The 18,948-nt window shown below is 41.7% G+C and overlaps 1 protein-coding gene across 2 annotated transcripts; it reads right to left on the bottom strand.

Annotated features, from left to right (window-relative positions):
* Positions 1 to 888: 888 nt before the first annotated feature.
* RAC1 (Rac family small GTPase 1) lies at positions 889 to 18,948 on the bottom strand. Of its 2 annotated transcripts, XM_083413805.1 has the most exons (7): positions 18,391 to 18,786; positions 10,094 to 10,165; positions 9,108 to 9,225; positions 5,621 to 5,677; positions 4,106 to 4,168; positions 2,710 to 2,869; positions 889 to 2,520 (listed from the first exon to the last, which is right to left on the bottom strand). In XM_083413805.1, exons 1-7 carry the CDS (start codon positions 18,423 to 18,425, stop codon positions 2,390 to 2,392), a joined length of 636 nt encoding a protein of 211 aa, XP_083269931.1. In that variant the 5' UTR covers positions 18,426 to 18,786; the 3' UTR covers positions 889 to 2,389. The 2 variants fall into 2 exon arrangements, with proteins under 2 accessions (XP_083269931.1, XP_083269932.1); XM_083413806.1 differs by lacking the exon at positions 5,621 to 5,677 and having other exon boundaries at positions 18,391 to 18,948.

The following is an 18,948-nucleotide window of genomic DNA, read 5'->3' as shown; positions in this document are numbered from 1 at the left end:
ACACACCAAACACTTCACTGAGGAATCCTGTGATCACAAATACTGCCCCAGTTCACAAACCACAAAGGTTAAAATTGTGGGCTTTCTAAACGCTCCAATGCAAGCATGACTAAAACCAAACTTTCCATATGGATGGAATGTTACCAATAGGTAGCAAAGTCACCCAGAAGCCAACCCAGTTGCATGCACACAACAGCCAGACTGGAAAATGGCAGTTGTATCACCCTTCACACTGCAGTGCTTTTGCCCAGTCTGGGTCAACTAATCCATGTGTCAATAGATTCAATCTCTCAGTGGTTTTCAACCAGTGTGCTGTGGCACCCTGGAGTGCCTTGAATGATGGTCAGGGGTGCTGTGGGAAACCTTGACCTCTGTTCTTCTTTCCTTCCCTCCCTTCTCTGATGCCTTCTTGTGTCTCTGCCTCCCAAAGGCTTGCACAGCTGTTTGTTGCAGCTGCCTTGACTACAACCTTGGCAGGCAAATGGTGCCTCTGGCGCTGGCTGCCAGGAGCTGATGTGGCCTTGGAGTAAGCAAGCCAGTCTGCCAGCCCTTACTCTGTAGGGAATGGACAGACAAGTCCCAGGCCCCTGTGGGGCAGTGAGAGGAGACACCTCTTTTTTTCAGCTCAGATCAGGGGCAGCAGCATTGTCTGCCCAGAGGACTCCCAAAGAGAGGGGAGAGGAGGCTGAGGGAACACTCCACAAGGGAGGATGTTTGAAAAAGGGTGAGAGGCTGCCAGCTCTGCAGGCAAGGGCTGACATAACTGGGGCCCTGAGCCTCACAGGGGTGCCGCAGAAAGAAGGTAGTCAAGGGAGCCGTCGACTCAAAAAAGTTGAAAACCTCTGCAATATATGAATTCAGTTCACAAATTCAAGCTCGACCACCAGCGTGATTCAAGAAATTTATTAAGTCATACATGCAAAACATACTGCTAAATTGCATTACCAAAAAGATCAATGTAAAAACTTCACAATCTTGCAAACTCCATTTATTTTTATTTTTATTTTGTTCTAGTAGTTGAAAGGTTGTAGCTCAATGTTGTGTTCTTGCCAGCATCTGGGATGTATGGAACATGGTTAGCACTAGGTTACAGAACCTCACATACCAACTGCCATTACTAGATCAATCAACAGGAGGCGAGGTCAAAAGGGCGATGTCAGCATTAGTAAAATTACAGCATCAGGTTACCTGGCAAATGGTGACATTAAAGGAAGGTGATTAAGGTGGTGTGAAATATAAAAAAAGTACTAGAAGTGGTAAATCTGCTGAACATGATTTTTACATCAAGTCACCTGAAGACTAAAGGAAGCCTTTCAAAAAAGCATGTATACTATTATGACAGGAGAAGGGAGGCGGGGAGAAACAGAAACAAGGCTATGCTTGAATATATCTAAACTACAAAAAAAAATGCAAATATATCAGAAAGGTTTTAAAATACAAGTTATATTGCTCAGGAAGAAGATTCTACAATAAAGCATCTAGCAAGAACATGTGAGGGAATGACCAGTTCAAAATTGTAGCAAAATGAATGCGGCACTGGAAAATGCAAACAAGTGATCCATAAAAAAATACCAACCTTCCCCCTTCAGTTACTGCTTAGTTGCAACAGAGGGTTTCAGTTTACTGATTTTATTAGACAAGAGATAAATCCACTGAGTTTAACCAACTTGTGGACAATGTAGTGTAAATTGATCTTTACAGTGTCAAAATACTGTTGGGCAGTTTCCCTTGACCAATCCAGGCATCTTTCACCAATCAAAGCAATATACTGCTCTCAAGGAAGACAATACATTTCAAGGAAAAGTTTAAATCACAGTCCTTAACAAACAGGAAAAGTTTTTTTTTTTTAATTTAAAAAAGAGGGAATCTGTATGCTGTCAATTATTGCGGTTGTTCAGTCATGAAAGAAAGATACTAAGACCATCAGTTGGATGAGTGTATTAAACAGCAGCATTTTCCTACCAATAGGATATCGGAAGGGAAACCTATAAAGTTTTTGCAATTCCTAATAAAACATTAGTATCTTTAAAGACACCTGTTTGTCTTAAAAAAAACAAACAGGTTTCGTGCTCCATCTACAAAGCACAACAATACAACATAGATGAGCAGGTAATTTGGCAACACTCGATTAATCTGAGCAAAGGGACTTGGGAAAATAAGGCTTTATATAGGTTTGTCTTTTTTTTAAAAAAAGGATATCTTTAGTAGAAGAAAAACAAAATCTAACTTTTTAAACAAAGGGGAAAGAGATAGTGATGATTGGTTCAAAATTTTTGATGTAAGAGAACTAATCTTTTTTAACAGAAGAACTTGGCATTGTTGTGAATGCTCCATTGTTCCAAGCAAAGCACAGAAGGTTCTGAGGAAGGGGCTGGGACTGGGGGCTGCATTAGAGTAGCAGACATTTTCTCTTCCTCTTCTTTACAGGAGGGGGGCAGAGAACTGCTCGAATAGCTTCGTCAAAGACTGTCTTGAGGCCTCGCTGTGTAAGTGCTGAGCATTCTAGGTATTTTACCGCACCTGCAGAAAAAAAACGGAACAAATCTGAGCTACTTAGAAATCCAAACACCCCAACCCCAAGGAATAGCAAGTCAAAATGGAGGCTGAAGTCTGTCCCCCACCCACTGAGACCCAAATTCCACAGCCCTTCAGCTGAATTTAGGTTCTACAAGAACTATTAGCGCTCACGCAGATAGATCAAAGCCTTACCAATCTCTTTTGCCATGGCAAGGCCTTGTGGGTAGGTGATGGGAGTCAGCTTCTTCTCCTTCAGCTTTTCAATGGTGTCTTTGTCATCTCGGAGGTCAAGTTTGGTTCCCACTAGGATGATGGGAGTGTTAGGGCAATGGTGTCGCACTTCTGGATACCACTGGAAGGAAAAAGGGGGTGATTAGCTTCTCTGTATATGCAGACAGAGCATGCATATTAAGAATATAAAACAAAAATACAGGTATTCGTTGGGTTGAAATTCACATCATTTGCAAGTATTAGGCATGACCAACTGTATACCAAATGATGAGCCACCAATGCATTAAACAAGCTTAAGAGCCACCCCCTCTACTTCTAAGCAGAAGCCCCCAGAGCAGAACAGTTCCCAGGACCCAGCCTTTCCCTTTCATCAGCTAGAACAGCTCTGAGACCCAATCCGCCAGTCAGGAACAGCTAGATTTATTTATAATGCACTTGACGTTTTCTAGGGTGAAGCATAGATCCTGCCTGTAGCTTACAAGCAGACAGACATGATACAAAAGGAATGGAGGGGGGACTGGAAAAACGAAGAGGACTGGCACTATCATTTATTTTATTTTTACAAAATAAATTTTACAGCACAATCAATGTCCACCAGGGGGCTAACAAAATAAGGACACAATTCAGGGAGAGAAGCCAAATGACAGTTGGTTCCAGCCAAGCTGATGGGTGAGAGCTGTGTAGGTCTCTCTCTAATCCTGCTGCATCCAGGTAGAATGGCTACCCAGCAATTCTCTCGAAGGGTTTTCGTTCCAAAAGCCAGAAACACTCTGAGGAAGTAGTTGCATCGCCCAACAAACTTGACTAATAGCTTTATGACATCTTACCCAAAATGAGGTTTGCCATAAACTTTCACATTTGATGTTAACACAAAATGACAGGGGGTTGATACCAATTTTGTTTTATAAATAAAATAATAATAATAATAATAATAATAATAATAATAATAATAATAATAATAAATGGAACTACCAACATGATTTTTGCAGATGAAAAAGTGACTATTGCATTCCAGTTGCCTTTCAAATGACAGCAGCCCAAAGTATCAAAATTTGGCATTCTGACACTTTGGGCATTCATATTTTATTTATAAAAAAAAATAGTTCTCAAATGCCACAGAACTAATAACAAAATCCAACCACTTATGTTTAAAATATCAGTTATGTATATTCAACCTGAAATATTCCTTTTAGAAACGAACACTCTTGCAGTTTTAATTTGAAGACTTTATTAAAAACAAACAAAACAGAAACAAACAAACCAAACCACTAATTTATTTTATTGCTGTAAAATAATGAAGGTTAAAAATTTGTGGGAAATCTCCCAAGGGAAGAAAAGACAAATGTTTTTCACTCACCTTTGCACGGACATTTTCAAAGGATGCAGGACTCACAAGTGAAAAGCAAATTAAGAACACATCCTGAAAAACAGTATTTTAAGAATCTTAGTCTCTGGTGGTTACTTTCCAGATATAACGAGTTTGCCGTATAATCAGACTTCTAGTTCCACTCGTGGACATTTCCAGTTGCTAATGGACAGCAAGCTGAACCAGCAGCACAGGAGCCCCAGAACCTCTTTTTTCTTTCCAGTTAAAGCTGCAATGCAATATTAAAACACGAGAAAATCCTGGAAGAACTTAGCAAACTGAAACCTAACCCTGTGTCTCAGTTACCTTCTAACCTATTAATTTATGCACTCACATCATTTGGCTCACTACTTTAGGAATCTCCTGGGAAAATTGTTGCTGTTTCCTCTAATCCCAATAAGGTTGCTAATCTGGCCACAAACTGGAAATACAATATGCCTCTTTTATGCTGCTTAGGAGCATAATATTTAAATATGCTTTCCTAGACGTACACCCCAGAGTTCATGAGGACTTACATCCTAGCAAGTATATTTGAGGCTGCATCTTCAATTTTACTATTACTAACCCAGTTCTTCTCTTACAGACCAGGGGAAGTTGGGGGCTGGTGACTTACCTAGAACAGAGGCACTGCCTATTTCAAGAAACGGACAAGAGCAGCCATTTGTGTAACAGACCAACCCTGCCTTATTGTTCCAAGTGCTCTGAAATTCCTGGCACTCAAATTCAGGATAACATAAGATCTTAGGATGCAGCAGTTAGTATACCTCACCCTTAAGTAGGTCTCTCCTGATATAAGACTGCTAGTCTTAGAAGCTAATGGGGACAGTTTTACACAGCTAAAGTGGTGGTCAGCTGTCATTCATTCCCAACAAGTCTCGCGCACCCAAGTTTCATTTGCGAGCTCCTGCTTAACTCTTCACATTGGGAAAGTCATATTTTCTGCTCTAGCCTCCTTCACACACCCTTCCGGTTTACCCCACGTACAGGTAACAACTTGGCTACCAAAGAATCAGAAGCCCTTTGGAGTGTTAGTTGATTGGGTTGCAGCTCCAGGCTGTTAGGTCAGCACCTTGACACCTCCAGAGTTTAGCGCTTGCAACAATAATTATCCATGCAGCAGGACACCTGGTGAAGAGCAGTGCTGTAAACTCATGTGCTCCCATAGCCCCTCTGCAGCTCCTCCAGCTTGCCAGATATCAAAGTGCCTCTTGTTCTTTTCGCCTTTCACCAATCCCAGACACTCCGTGGTTTTCCCATTCAGGAAAAGGACTAGCTGAAGCCTTTTGAAGTAAATGTCCTTGGTACAATAAGAGTCTGGTCTGATGCGACGGCTGTGGTTTGTTAAATATCACGTTTACTTTTAAGAGAAGCAGAAATTCAAAGGATGTTTGGGACCGTAAGGTGGATAGGGACACCAAAATATGGGGAGCCAGTATTATGGCAGCAGGAGAAGCAGCAAAAGAAGATGAAAGAGCTTGGAGCATAATGGTTGAAAGTTTTACATACGCAGAACTGTTGACGTTTCACCCTGGGAGTTAATTCCTTACCATTCGTTCCTTCAACCTAGTAATAGCATGAAACAACTTAAGATTAGGAGAGACTTAAAAGAAAAATAAGCCCTTTGCTCATCATTTTTCACTCCTATAAGGTCAACATAATACAGTCCTCATGGGGATGTACTATGCCAGAATTGGATGTGAGCGAACCGCGAATGAAATCTTCCTCTATATGAAAATCAATAATCTCTCCTTTACCTGAAGGAAGTTGGCTTTTCTGAAGTGTTCTAAGCTGAGTTCTTTTCTATATGTGAAGAGGTTGAGTTTTTTTAAAAAATGTTTGTTATTGCTTTTCAGGGGAGTTAATTTTTTGATGCAGAGAAGCCTTTGGGCATGCCCCCCCCCCCCCGATAAATGTTTTCTGAGCTGGGGCACTGCCAGGAATGATTGCCTTTGCAGGTCAACTGAACATGTAACTCCAAGCGCAACAACATTAAGCATGCTTTACTTGGAAGTTAAGTTCTACTGAAATCATGGGCCCCCAATAAGGATATTGAGAATTTATTATAAAATGGTGCATTTGCAGAACTTTCTAAGAAATCTGTCTTAATTGCAATAGGAAAGCTCTGCCAATTGCTAGAGGCACACAATGTTATAGGCTTCATCACATTTGGCTCAAAGCATTGCAATGCCCTTCCTTGAACTTCCAAGTATGTATTTGCATGACCATGTCTGGAAAGTAGCTAAATATTTTGGTTTCAAAGCACGGAAAGGTGATTTAGGTTTGCAATATCCAAGCCTTTTGGCAACTTTATCCTTGGAAAGATGATTTGTTCTCTAGGTGCTCTAGCACTTCATTCATCTTTAATTTGCATCTGGCCTATTAACAGAGGAGGACAAGTCAGCAAATCCAAGTAGGACAGACACTTGGACACGACAGTCACTGATCTCTTTTCATCAAGGCTTAACACAGCAACTCAGCTGCACGTTTGAGGTGTGCTTCTTCCTCATGATTTTGTGGTTGCCCCAGATGAGTCACTCTGCACTCTGGAGTCTCTCTTGGAACAAAGAACCCCTTTTTGTTTTCCTTCTGGCTTTTCCGGCAGCTCTCTTGGAAGCAGCAATATAGCCAATGAGAATGTATTGCCAGCCCCTTAGTCTCAAGCCCTGAAAAGAAAAGGCCCTATTTTGCTGTTTCACAGAGCACATGAGCAGATACAAGGAACAAAATCTGATTTTTTCAGAAATGTAAAGTAGTTCATGAACCAAGCTGGGAAAGGTCACAGTACTAAGAGCTTGGCATATATTTTTTTTACTTTCTTGGATGGCAAGAGTTAATTTTTTGCATTAATTGAAAGCACTAGGGAAAAGCTCTGCTCCCTTTCTCTGAAGTCCGTGAACCATTATCTATTCATTTTAAAAGCTGTTATTATGACTTGAGAAGTCTCTGTTTGAATTTCTGCTGAACCATAAGGAGCAGAGGGTGCTCTTGCTCAACTTGTGTTCCACAATCAGTGACAATTCCACAGCATGAATGAGATGAAGAAAAGAGACTTTCACTCTCAGTCTATGCACAGGGCAAAACTGTAAACTAAAAAACAATCGGGAAGAAATTCAGTGAACCACTGTAAGTTTGGCCATTACTGAAGATTTAGGGGAAATTATTTGCTCCCTGTCTAACAGCGAGCAATATGTTCCATTCAGAGCTGCAAGATTTGCTGGAGCTGCAGAGAACGCAAGTTCAAAATTTAATGCAGCAAATGTGGTTACCCATCAAAATGTCCCTATGTATTGGGATGTGTTTACAAACAGATTACTTATATACACCCTGTTCTGTTGCTTGTTTGCTTTTATTATGGGTGTGGTTTTATTTAATTTTTGATTTTATCTATGTGCAATAAAGTTTTGTTATAACCCAATTCATTAAACAATAAATTCTTCACTTGAAATCAAACCAATCTTAACCTATCATATAAGAGAAAAACAAATGCTATCTAAGAACAAGGAATTAACCTTTGTAATTAGTATCTTTGGGGAAGTGGATTTTGGAAGAGCTGAGATACAGTAGTCGCTCATCATTCATTCTGTACTCCCTGCCCCCAACAGCAGGAACGGACAAATGGCAGCACAAGAGCAATTCAGAAGGCAACACGCAAGGAGGCTGCCAATATATTTCATGCCCAGTGCTATCAATACATTTTGCCCCTACTACTGCCATCCAGATCTACTCATTTCAGAGCTATAGCCTTGCTCACATTTTCATTTAAATGAGCCCCTGTGTCACAATTCATCTCTTGCCCCCCAGTGAAAAGCTGAACATCAGTGCTTAGCGATGATAGTGTCAGACTGTGCCTGAACAGCAAGAATGAACAAAGGCTGCTTTTTAGCTGGGTTGCTGACCTCCCATCAAGGGCCTTGCTGATGAAACTATTTTGTACCCTAGATTGTTTAACAGTGGCGTTGTTCTGGAATATTCTAAGCACAGCACAGATTCACTGTAACTATTTCGACAGTGCCGTTCAGCCTTGAGATCCAATGGACGCTGTGCTAAATCAGAAACTTGAGCAACGAGCTCAGCCAAAGGAAGGAATGGATTGTTCTGGGGGGAAACTACTAATGCAGTCTCAAATTCCATTCTAAAAAAACTGGGAGCAGCAGAGCAACAACTCCACAAGACGAGCAAGCTAAACATTTTAGAGCATGTTAAAAATGTAACATTAGCAACAGTGGTTAAATAGCAGTAAGGAGGCAGAAAGCTTTTGCATTAAGGAGTTTGCAATTACAGAACCTGCTTATTAAGGATTAGAGATTTTGACACCCACCGGAAGCTCACCTTCACAAGCCCCATAGAAACAAATGAGTCATCATGCAGAAGTAAAAGCTTATGCACAAGAATTACATCAGGATGGCTTCAGAAATGGTAATGCTGCGCAGCCAAGTAAAGATGAAGTTACTTTCATGTTTGGCTGGCAGCACGAGATCATGTCTGAAAAGAACCTGTGAAAGAAATTTGTAAAGGCATGTTGTTGTTCAGACATGATGATCCGGTATCACCTGCTCAACTGGCTGTACAAGACATTACACCTGAAAATGCTCTTGACGTGAGCTTACACAAGAGGCGTTTCCAGGAGCTCAGTCAGATTTCTTCAGCTGCCAGTGTCTAACACAGCTGGCTTGGGATTGCAGCGGTAAATTAGAACTGTTTGGAAAGTTACCAAGAGACAGACACCAATTAATGGGAAGAGTTTGCTCAACAATTGTTCTTTTGAACTCTGCTTCTCACATAGCTGCTACTAGCCCCTGCTTAGACTAGCAAGGATTAATGCAGGCTTCACCATAGTCCCTGTGCAGTTTGTTAAGTGTCTTGGCATGTTGGTTCAGCACATTTTACACTCAAAGTGAAAGCATCCTTAATCTTCTGCAAGCCTGCAATTAGACACACACACACACACACACACACACACACAGACGTCAAATCATCCACTATAAAAGCTTACTGTCTGCGGGTAAGATAACGGGCGTAGTCTGTCATAGTCCTCTTGTCCAGCTGTATCCCACAAGCCCAGATTGACTGGCTTTCCATCAACCATCACATTGGCAGAATAATTGTCGAAGCTACGGAGTGAGGGGGGAAAGTTAGTGTATTCTCTTTAAACCCTATCCCTCTGTGCATCACACTGCTGTCACTTTAGAGCAGATTATCACCTAAAGGGATTTGCATGGCACCTTCTCCACTTAGTTTTAGGTGCCACGTATGTGTATTTCACATATATAAAACACTTTAAAATGTTTTGTCACATGAGGCTTAATCCACTAGGAACGACTCCTGAGCAAGTCTCATTACAGCAAATGGGATTTATATAAGTCCATGACTTTGCTCTTCTACAGTCCCTATTTGCTTCAGTCAATGTTGCTTCCCCCAAATCCTATACCTTGCATGCTATTTAATATTGCATCCAAATAACTTTTTTCCAGATATGCTAGCTTTTCACGGGCAGGCAAGCATAACACTACTCCCTTCTGTTTGTAGTCAGTAGGACTGAAATACTATTTAAAGGGGTGTTTCTCTGGTTACAAAGGGCCAGACACATTTTCCATCACCTATGCGTATCCTCAGCCTCTGGCAAATACACCCTTTCAGACATATAATATCACTGAGGTACACACACCTTTTCTTCTGACATATATATGACTTTTAGACATGTAACATGCACAGCTAGGAGCCAACTAATTCAAAGCACACGGGTGTCACAGACTGCTGCTTACAAGGTTTGAACAATTAGCTGTGTGTTTATGGCTGTGAACCAGTGGTCAGAGATGCAAGTCCAACTCATGATCAGCTACCAAGCTCATTGGGTGTCCTTGGATACAATTTCCTTCAGCTCAACCCACCTCACTTCACTATTGTAAAAAGAGGCAAGTCAAGTGCTCTACAGCCCTTTGGACATGAAAAAGTGCTAAAGATACAAAAGGAAATACTTACACAGTGGGTATATATTCTCCAGGAAATGCATTGGTTGTATAACTGATGAGTAGGCATGTTTTACCTACAGCACTGTTAAGAGAAAGAAAAAGTCCTGATAAGAGCCCATTCACATGATAATCTTTATTTTCATAATATATAGGGGAAATGTGAAGAGAAGTGCATTGTTTCATCTCTGGTTTAGACACTGAGATCCAGCTCCGAGGGCCTTCTGGTGGTTCCCTCAGAATGCAAAGTGAAGCTACAGGGAATTAGCTCCGAGGGCCTTCTCAGTATGGCGCCTGCCCTGTGGAACACCCTCCCATCAGATGTCAAGGAAATAAATATCTGACTTTTAGAAGACATCTGAAGGCAGCCCTGTTCAGGGAAGTTTTTAATGTTTGATGTTTTATTTTGCTTTTATATTTGTTGGAATCCACCCACAGTGGCTGGGGCAACCCAGTCAAATGGGTGGGGTACAAATAATAAAATCATCATCATCATCTCAACCTATCAAGTTTCTCCAGAACCGTTTTTGTGAAGTTGGTGTTGAGATCCCAATTTCACTAGTTCTTGATTAGAGAATGAATCTGTACCACCACCATATGAAATTATCTTCCACGTTTGTTTGTCTCATTCAATCTTTGCTCTGTTAATCTTCCCATTACAGTTTATTCCCCTATTAAAATTTTCCATTATTGACATGTTCCTCCATCTTCAGCAGGGGTCGGCAAGGTTTACCTCGCCTGGGCCGGTTCACCGGTGCAGATTCATCTGTGGGCTGGATTGCGTGTGCGTGCCGACAATTTCCGGCACTGCAGAAGAAAGTCCCTGTGCTGCACCAGTTTAGCACAGCGCACGGGGACTCACTGAGCGGGCGGCTCGGGGGCCAGTTGAATGACTCCCGTGGGTCGCTTGTGGCCCATGGGCCTTGGGTTGCCTACCCCTGATCTTCAGCTTTCCAATTTCTTGCTATAACCTGTGCAGCTGCAGCTTAATGGCATTGTAAACATCTCTCTATATGGTATATCTGAATTTTGGTCATCAAATAATAGTTAACAAGCCTCATGTTGGGGAAGCAGATGTGTGTGCTCCATCCATGTACTTTCCCAAACATTATCACTTCTTCATACTTCACATGGCCAGGTAATCTTCAGGTAACATCAAGACCAGGAAACTATGGTTACCAGGTATGGAAAAAGCCAAGATTTTAATCCACAATTTAAAGTTAGTTTAGGATTGTTACTTGTTTAAGCCTCTATATTCTTGGTTTAAATGTAATTTAAGACTTCCAGGGATAATTTTGGGTCTTATTAAACCAATACAGTTGTACCTTGGTTTTCGAACAGCTTAGTTCTCTAATGTTTTGGCTCCCGATTTGGCAATGATGATATTTAATGGTGAATTTAAATTGTTAAACTGACTTCTGAAATCCACTGGCTATTGCTCCTTCCTCCTGTTTCTTCTAGCTTTGTTTGTTTCTTTAAAAACTTCAGATTTGTAAGAAAGAGGGAACATACACATCCTGCTAGATCAGACTAAAGGTCCTTCTAGTTCAGCAGTGTTCCCCTCAACAAGAGGGCTCTAGAAAGCCCACAGGCAGAACATGAAAGCATTAACTCTATGCACTATTATCTCTCCCCCACCTGCAACTGATATTCAGTGACATGCTAGCCCAGTTTGAACAACTGTTAAACTTTCAGAAAACAGTTTAACCATTTAAATTCAATACTAGAAGAACTTTTCAACTTGCAATCCCAGCTCCAGGTCACAGTCTCTTCAGCTTTCTTAACTTGAGTGGTGAGGTAATTGCTTTGCAATTACTAGTGTTTGCAAAGTGCTCTGAAGATGAAAGTCACTGTGTAAGCACAAAGCATAATAGACATTTGTGGAGAAATCAGGCATTGCCAGGTGTGGTTATGTATCTTAGCACTCCTTGAACAGCCTGTTATAGCTGTTGCGCACATTTCAAAGCTTGGAATATAGCAGACCTATCCAGACAATAGTTCACCTCAGAGCTTTATCCAAGAAAGATCCCTTGCCACAGGGCAAAGTATATCAACTGGGATCTAACCATTTCATTTATGTGAATGCAGAATCTCAGGTATCATCCTCTGAGATCAGAGAGATGCCACATTAAAGTAGTCTCTGGTTTATTTATTAATTTCTCCCCACAGCAGCAAAGAATCAGGAAGGGGCAGCTGGGAAAGAGCACGCATGCAACACTAAGAGTGAAGTAGTACCTGAGCTGGTCCAGTGCCTTGAGACCAATACCAGTAAGGTAGCATATATTCACACACAAATGTACCACATAGCCCAGATATATTTCAGGGTTGGGGAGTGTGGCAGAAAAGCCTGAATTTTATTATCAAGAAAACACAGGAATCTGAATGCATAATAGTTGATCTGCATGTCATATTAAACCAGTTTATTTTAAACCATGGCTTAATTTGAAGAAGCAGCACAAAACCACTCTAACACTTTTTGGAAAGAAGTGGTGAAAGATTTCAAGTCTAGTACAGAAGGATCAAGCTGCCTCTGCTGTGGCTCTATAAGCACATCAGGCAATTCCACTAAAACTAATAAGGAGATGCCAACAAGAACAAACAGGTCCCACCGGCCTCAGCTCTACAGTTCTTCAATTCTAGGCTTCCTGCCTTCTCAGTTTGCTGGCTCTTTGCCCTATGAATCAGTTCTGCACAGATATTCCACTCCAAAATGAAGGTTTCATCTCCTTAGACTTCGTAATGATTCACTCAATTCAAGTACTGTACATGTAAAGCTTTGAATAGTCTCAGTAAACCCAACTCCTCTCTATGGAAAAATGTATGTGCTAGATGTGCAACTTTTTAAAGCATAGAATTAAGTCAGAAAGTTGTAAGTTAGGTGAGCATTGTTTCAGCTATGTTCTGCCTGACCTACTTGCACTAAGCAAATTAAATAATTTGATGGCATGAGTAGAAAGTTTTAAATAAAGATAGCATTTCCTTCCTACTCTGCAATAACTTTCTAGTTTTGTTTAAAAAAATATTCCCCAGATTTAAAAACAAAACAGAACTTTTACATGCACTTTTTTATTACCATAATATGGTTTATTCAAATACCCTTAAGTGCTCTGTGTTGTGTGTCACAAGTTAGACCTAAAACAAAATATTTCACTATAAAATATTAGCCTCTTGATAATAATATTATTATAACAAGACATTTATGCATGGGTTACATACATTAAGTCATTTTTTCCCCAATGAGCCAATGGATGGTATGAAAATGGTTTGTGACTATGGCACAGTAGGGAAAATTGGTGGGAATATACAGCTTCCTGAAAATTTCACTTTCATATTTAACTTGTAAGCTCTTTTTGTTGGAGAATAGAGCCACAGAACTCAAAAAAGCAGAAATGGAACTTCTGGTGTCAGTAATCATGGTTTCTGCATACTCTCCTAACTACTCCTATCCAAATCCACACATCTTTCCACACCATTCCAATTCTCACCAAGAAACTCTTACATGCCTATACCTACATTCAAAATGAATAACCTATTCAAAAGGAATAGACCAAACAGGAAGTGAGGAGTAGCAGTATTATAGGTAAAGGAAATGTACACTTGGGAAGAGATTCATGACTTGGAACATGGAAGGCAAATTGAGAGTATATGGGTAAAAATCATAGGAGATGGAAATAACTGTGGCTTTACTGTGTGTGTCTACTATAGGCCTTCAAGCCAGACTGAAGACTTTTCTATAGCAGATTACCAAACATTCAAAAATGAGAGATATAGTAGTCATGGGAGACTTCAACTACCCTGACATCTGTTGGGATTAAAACTCAGCCAAGAATGTTAAGTCCACCAAATTTCTCCATTTCCTCAATGACCATTTCATTTCCCAGAAGGTGGAAGAAGCAACAAGGGGGTCATCTGTCTTGGACCTATTCCTCACCAACATAGAGGAACTGATTGATAAAGTGGAAGTACTAGGAACACTGGAGGAAGTGATTATGTCCTCTTGGATTTCATGATACAGAGGAAAGGGAAAGCAGAGTATAGTTGGACATGCATTCTGGAATTTAAGAAGGCCAATTTCAAAAAGCTTAAGAAACTACTGGTTGATATCTCATGGTCAGAAATACTCAAAGAGGAGTCCAAGATGCGAGTTTCTTAAAGATGCAATACTGAATGCAGAAATGCAGACAATTCCAACAAGAAAGAAAAGCGGGAGGCATCTAAAAAAAAACTGATGTGGCTACATAAGGAGCATACAGATGAGCTGAGATTTCAGAAGGGCATGCATAAGAAATGAAAGAGGAAATATCATTAAGGAGGAGTATACATGAGTAACCAACAGTTGGGGGAGGTCAGGTGGCCAAAGTTCAGAATGTGCTCAGGCTTGCAAGAGAGGTTAAAAATAATACTAAAGGTTTCTTTGTCTATATTCAAAGGAAGAGGCAGAACAAGCAAGTAGGAGATCCTATGCATGGAGAAGACAGAGAAATGCTGTTGGGTGGTAGTGGAATTGTAGGTATGAGCATAATGACCATAACACTATGCCTCCAACTCCCACCTCACCACACTGCTCCTGGACGATACGCATTGTTGATGATACCAAAAGTCAACATGAGATCAAGGTGAATCAACAGAGTCATATTCCCCCAATACAGGTTATCAATTAGGGCAATCAAGGCTGTTTCAGCGCCAAAATCCAACCTAGAATGGGCCTAGATAATCCACATTGTCCAAGGTTTACTGAAATGTATGAGCTTTGAAGCCTCAAAGTATATGTTAAGCATAGACAATAAGTTAAGGAGTTTAACAATAAAGAGTAGTGTTTTGAAAACTGGAGTATGGTACCAATATTTTTATTGTAAACACCAAATTAAACATTTATCAACAATTTCTGCTAAAAATGTGATATTAACAATGTGTCACTTATGTGAATTGCATATTACTTCATGCTTATCAAAATAATAAATAAAAAGTGTTGCTGACAACGCCCCCCGCATAGCAACTAGACATTCTGTTTTGGCGCTCACAACCCAGGTCCCAGAAGCCATTTGGCTCCCAGCTTTTCTATCTCAGTTTCTAATACAGGTTCCAAGTAATCTCCTTGGACAGGTAAAATGACTGGCTTACTATCAAGCTCAACTAATTACTGAGCTATCATCAATCTTTAGACTTTCAGCCCTCATACATATACCATGAATTATATTTCATCCATTATTTTACAAGAAACTTCAGATTTATTTGTAATCTGAAGACTGAACTACACATCATATTACATGGAGATAGCAATGGTGATATGCAGAGCTGTTATCTGTACTTCTCAGAGAAGCTACACATATTTGTTGTAATGGTCAGTTATAGACAACACAGGATTTTTGTTTCTATTTGGAAAAAAAATCTAACGGGATAAGACTAGTCTTGTTTTCCAGCTGGCCTCCAATGCTCCTCTGAGCTGACGTCTAGAAGAGGGGGGAAAGAGACACACAAATGATGGAAACTGCCTTGTCTCAATAATTGGAAAACACAAGAGAGTTGAAACACACATACATTTGAGCATAATCTTTATAACAGAAGCCATGTGTCACATCAGTTTGGAGAACAAAAAAGGGTTCCTCTGTTTGTGACACCTTTATGGAGCACTATCAATGAATAAACATATTTTCATGCCTGTTGTGTGATGGAATAAGCAAACATTACCACTGTGTAATCCAATACTAGTAGGATCACCTAAATATATACACTTGTACCCAAGTTTCTGTAATCTACAATAACCAAGAGAAGCCTTATGTTTGACTAGGACTGTAGAAACTGGAGTTAAATCCCTATTCATCCAAGAAGCTCTCTCTCTATATATATTCTACTCACAAGGCTGTTAGGGGTTGACTATAGAAGTAATAAATAAACACACAAACTGAAGTAGGCATAACTTCAATTGCAGAGAAACTGAATGGTGGGAGACTCAGGACTCACAAAATAAAGTACTTCTTTACACAGCACATTGTTAAAACTATGAAATTCACTACCACAAGTTGTAGAAAGTTAAAACCATCTGGTAATTTGAAACCATCTTATGTTGGTGGCAAAGCAGAAAAGAGGAGAATGACTATCAATGGCTACTATTCACAATGGCTATCTTCTATGTTTATGATCAGAAGTGGCATATTATCTGTCTGCCAAGTTGCTGAGGAACAGCAGCAGCAGAGAGGGTTTCTGTCTGCATGTCCTGTTTATGGGCTTTCCAAAAAGCATCTGGTTCATCACCATAGGAAACAGAATACTGGCCTAGGCCCTAGATAAGCCTTTGGGCTGATCCAGCAGGGCTCTTCTGTTCTTAGAGGGAAGAATAGGCTTATCTGTTTGTTTGTTTGTTTGTTTGTTGATTATTATTATTAGTAGTAGTAGTAAATTTATATACTGCCCAGACTCAGGGCAGTTCACAATATAAAATTACAATATAAAAACACAAAATACACCATCAAAATATAAAGAGAAACAACCGAATAACCCTTTTTCTACAAGTTAATTTGCATCAAGTTAAACTCAGTGAAAAATTCAAAAAATGTGTTGATCACTTACCCCTCCATATGTATATATGAAGGTTATGGGGAAAGTGAAGACTTCAGAGACAGAAAGTTACTAGCTTAAGTCATTGTTATATAAATGCTTATTTGCTTATTTGTTTATTTTACACCAAATTCATCCCAAGTGCTCCAAGCAAGGAGCAAGCCAATTCATTCAATGAGATTTAGTACCTAGAAAATATACATGGTAGCACAGCCTTGCACAACTTCTGAATGATTTTAGGAAGTGGGTTTCCTTTGTTAACCTCAAAACAAAGCAGAGGTTTGACACCAGTGCTACAACAGGCAAAAAGCAATTCATGCAAAGCCCACAAGACTAGTCACTGAATTTTGGAAGCATAATCATATCTAATGATTGCAATAAATCTACACCTCACTGGAATCTACACAGATAACATTACTGCCTCAGTTCAAAACTTGCAAAGCCAGATGTTAAAGTCTCATTGTACATAAGCATCTCTTCAGAGATTACCTTCCTCTACTACAAAAGCAAATGCTGACCCCTTAAGTCTTGGAGCACAGTTGCTGCCAACACACCTCCCATGGAAGGAAACCCCTCCCTTTGTATAGGTACCTCTAGAACTGCTGGATGCATTGTAGTCATTTCCCCTCTATGCCCAGCCCTCTCCTTACTGCTGGAGTTAGTGAATAAAGTTCTGTGGCACTTCTGTCGAGAAGCTGCTCAACAGCAAATGGCTAGTGGCTGCTCTTAGTAACAGTCACCCCAACATCAGGAAGGACCCTATGTTTCATCCTAGTAGAAGCAGCATTATCAGAGGGTGGGTGCTGAAATTCCTCAGGACTAACCACATACTACATGTTGAAAGAATACCTAATATTAGGAGCAGCTAGTAAAGGGGAGAAAGGAGAAGGGGAAAGCAACAGTCCAGGTTTGGCAGACTTGGGAGGCGATCCTATGCACTTCCTTGGGAGTAGCACAAGACTTCTGCATGTTACGCACGCTCATTTATGAAACTAAGTTCGAAGGGGGGTTACCCTGAAGTAAAGATAGCCTTGCTGGACAAAATCACTGCAGGCGAAAAGTCCTGCCCAGCTTGCATGGACAAACCGTGGCAACTAGGGCTACGACCCTCACAGTTCTTACAAGGAAGTAAGGTCCTACTGAGCACTGTGGCAACATCTGGATTCTAGTTGTGTTTACTCAGAACTATATTGAAGAATTAAGAGACTGGCAGGGGGTGGGGAGGAGAGCCAAGCTCCACATGCTCGGGTCCAGGGAAGAGAGCGCCCCACCCCCACCCCACATAGCCAAAAGGCACAAAAAGACAAGTGGAGATTAGGGTTTGGCACAAGACGCCCATTCTTCCTGGAGTGTGTATGTGTATGTATTGAAGGTTGGGGAACAGAAACGACTGCTATGTTGGGGTGGAGGGGCTGTGCTTATGCATGTATTTGGAGGCGCACAGGAAAAAACCCCAATTTCCGTGGGGTTCTTTGGGGGGCATATTAAAAGTATATTCCCTTCTCATAATCCCAGAGATGCAGCATTGGACTCCGCTGCAAACCTTCCCCCTCCTGCGCCTCCTACACTCGGCAGGAAAAAGTCGCCCCCTCAGCCTGCGCTATCCAGGCCCGCCTGAGTCAGAATTTCCCCTTCTTCCTCCCGTTGCCGAGGCGGGGGGCTGGAGGCGAGGGCCCTGGCAACCCAAATATGCGGGAGGCCCGGACGGGAGAGGAGAAGGCTCTTATCCCGGGGGCAGGGTCCGCGGCGACTTACCCGTCTCCCACCACCACACACTTAATGGCCTGCATCGGGGCGGCTGCTGCTGCTGCTGCTTCGTCGTCGTCGCCGCCGGTTCCTGTTGCTCGCCGAGGAGCCCGCGAGGCGTCGTGGCGGGGAGGAGACCGAGGAGGAAATCCCCAAAGGGCCTCGGCTCTTTCCCGTGGGAGGAGAGGAAGTTGACTGAGGGAAAACGGTCACGGCGCCGCCGGAGCAACGGCCACCACCCAAAGCGCGGGGCGGGCGAGCGGAGCCTGTGAGGAAACAGGAAGCGGCCGCTCCGCTCACATCCGGCCTCGCGGCCTCGCCCTCTTCCCTCCTCATCGGCGGGACCGCCTTCGGGAATGTCTCGCTGGGCCTGGCCTCACTCAAGCCCCGACGGAAGTTGGACGGCGAGAGGAGGTGGGGGGCGGGGCGGGATAGGGAATAGCGTCACGTTTCGGGCGCGCTCGGAACGACTTCGGGGAAACTCGGGTCAGTAGGACGGGGTCGGCCGTCGTGTTCTTCTTTAAAAGACACTATTCGGAGAGCGCCCCTCCCGGCAGCATTCGGAAA

The sequence above is a fragment of the Podarcis tiliguerta genome (assembly GCF_965153285.1).
Source record: "Podarcis tiliguerta genome assembly, chromosome: 14".
Lineage (NCBI taxonomy): Eukaryota > Metazoa > Chordata > Lepidosauria > Squamata > Lacertidae > Podarcis > Podarcis tiliguerta.
The sequence above is the reverse complement of the archived record's forward strand: the minus strand, read 5'-3'. Positions and strand labels throughout refer to the sequence as shown.

Bases quoted from the DNA above. Each gene is read 5' to 3' on its own strand.
- RAC1 (XM_083413805.1), bottom strand. From the start codon at position 18,425: ATGCAGGCCATTAAGTGTGTGGTGGTGGGAGACGG. The intron at 2,870-4,105 runs GTGAGTGAAAAA...TTTTCCTTCCAG, and splicing joins TTGAAAATGTCCGTGCAAAG to TGGTATCCAGAAGTGCGACA. The intron at 2,521-2,709 runs GTAAGGCTTTGA...TTTTTTCTGCAG, and splicing joins TGCCATGGCAAAAGAGATTG to GTGCGGTAAAATACCTAGAA.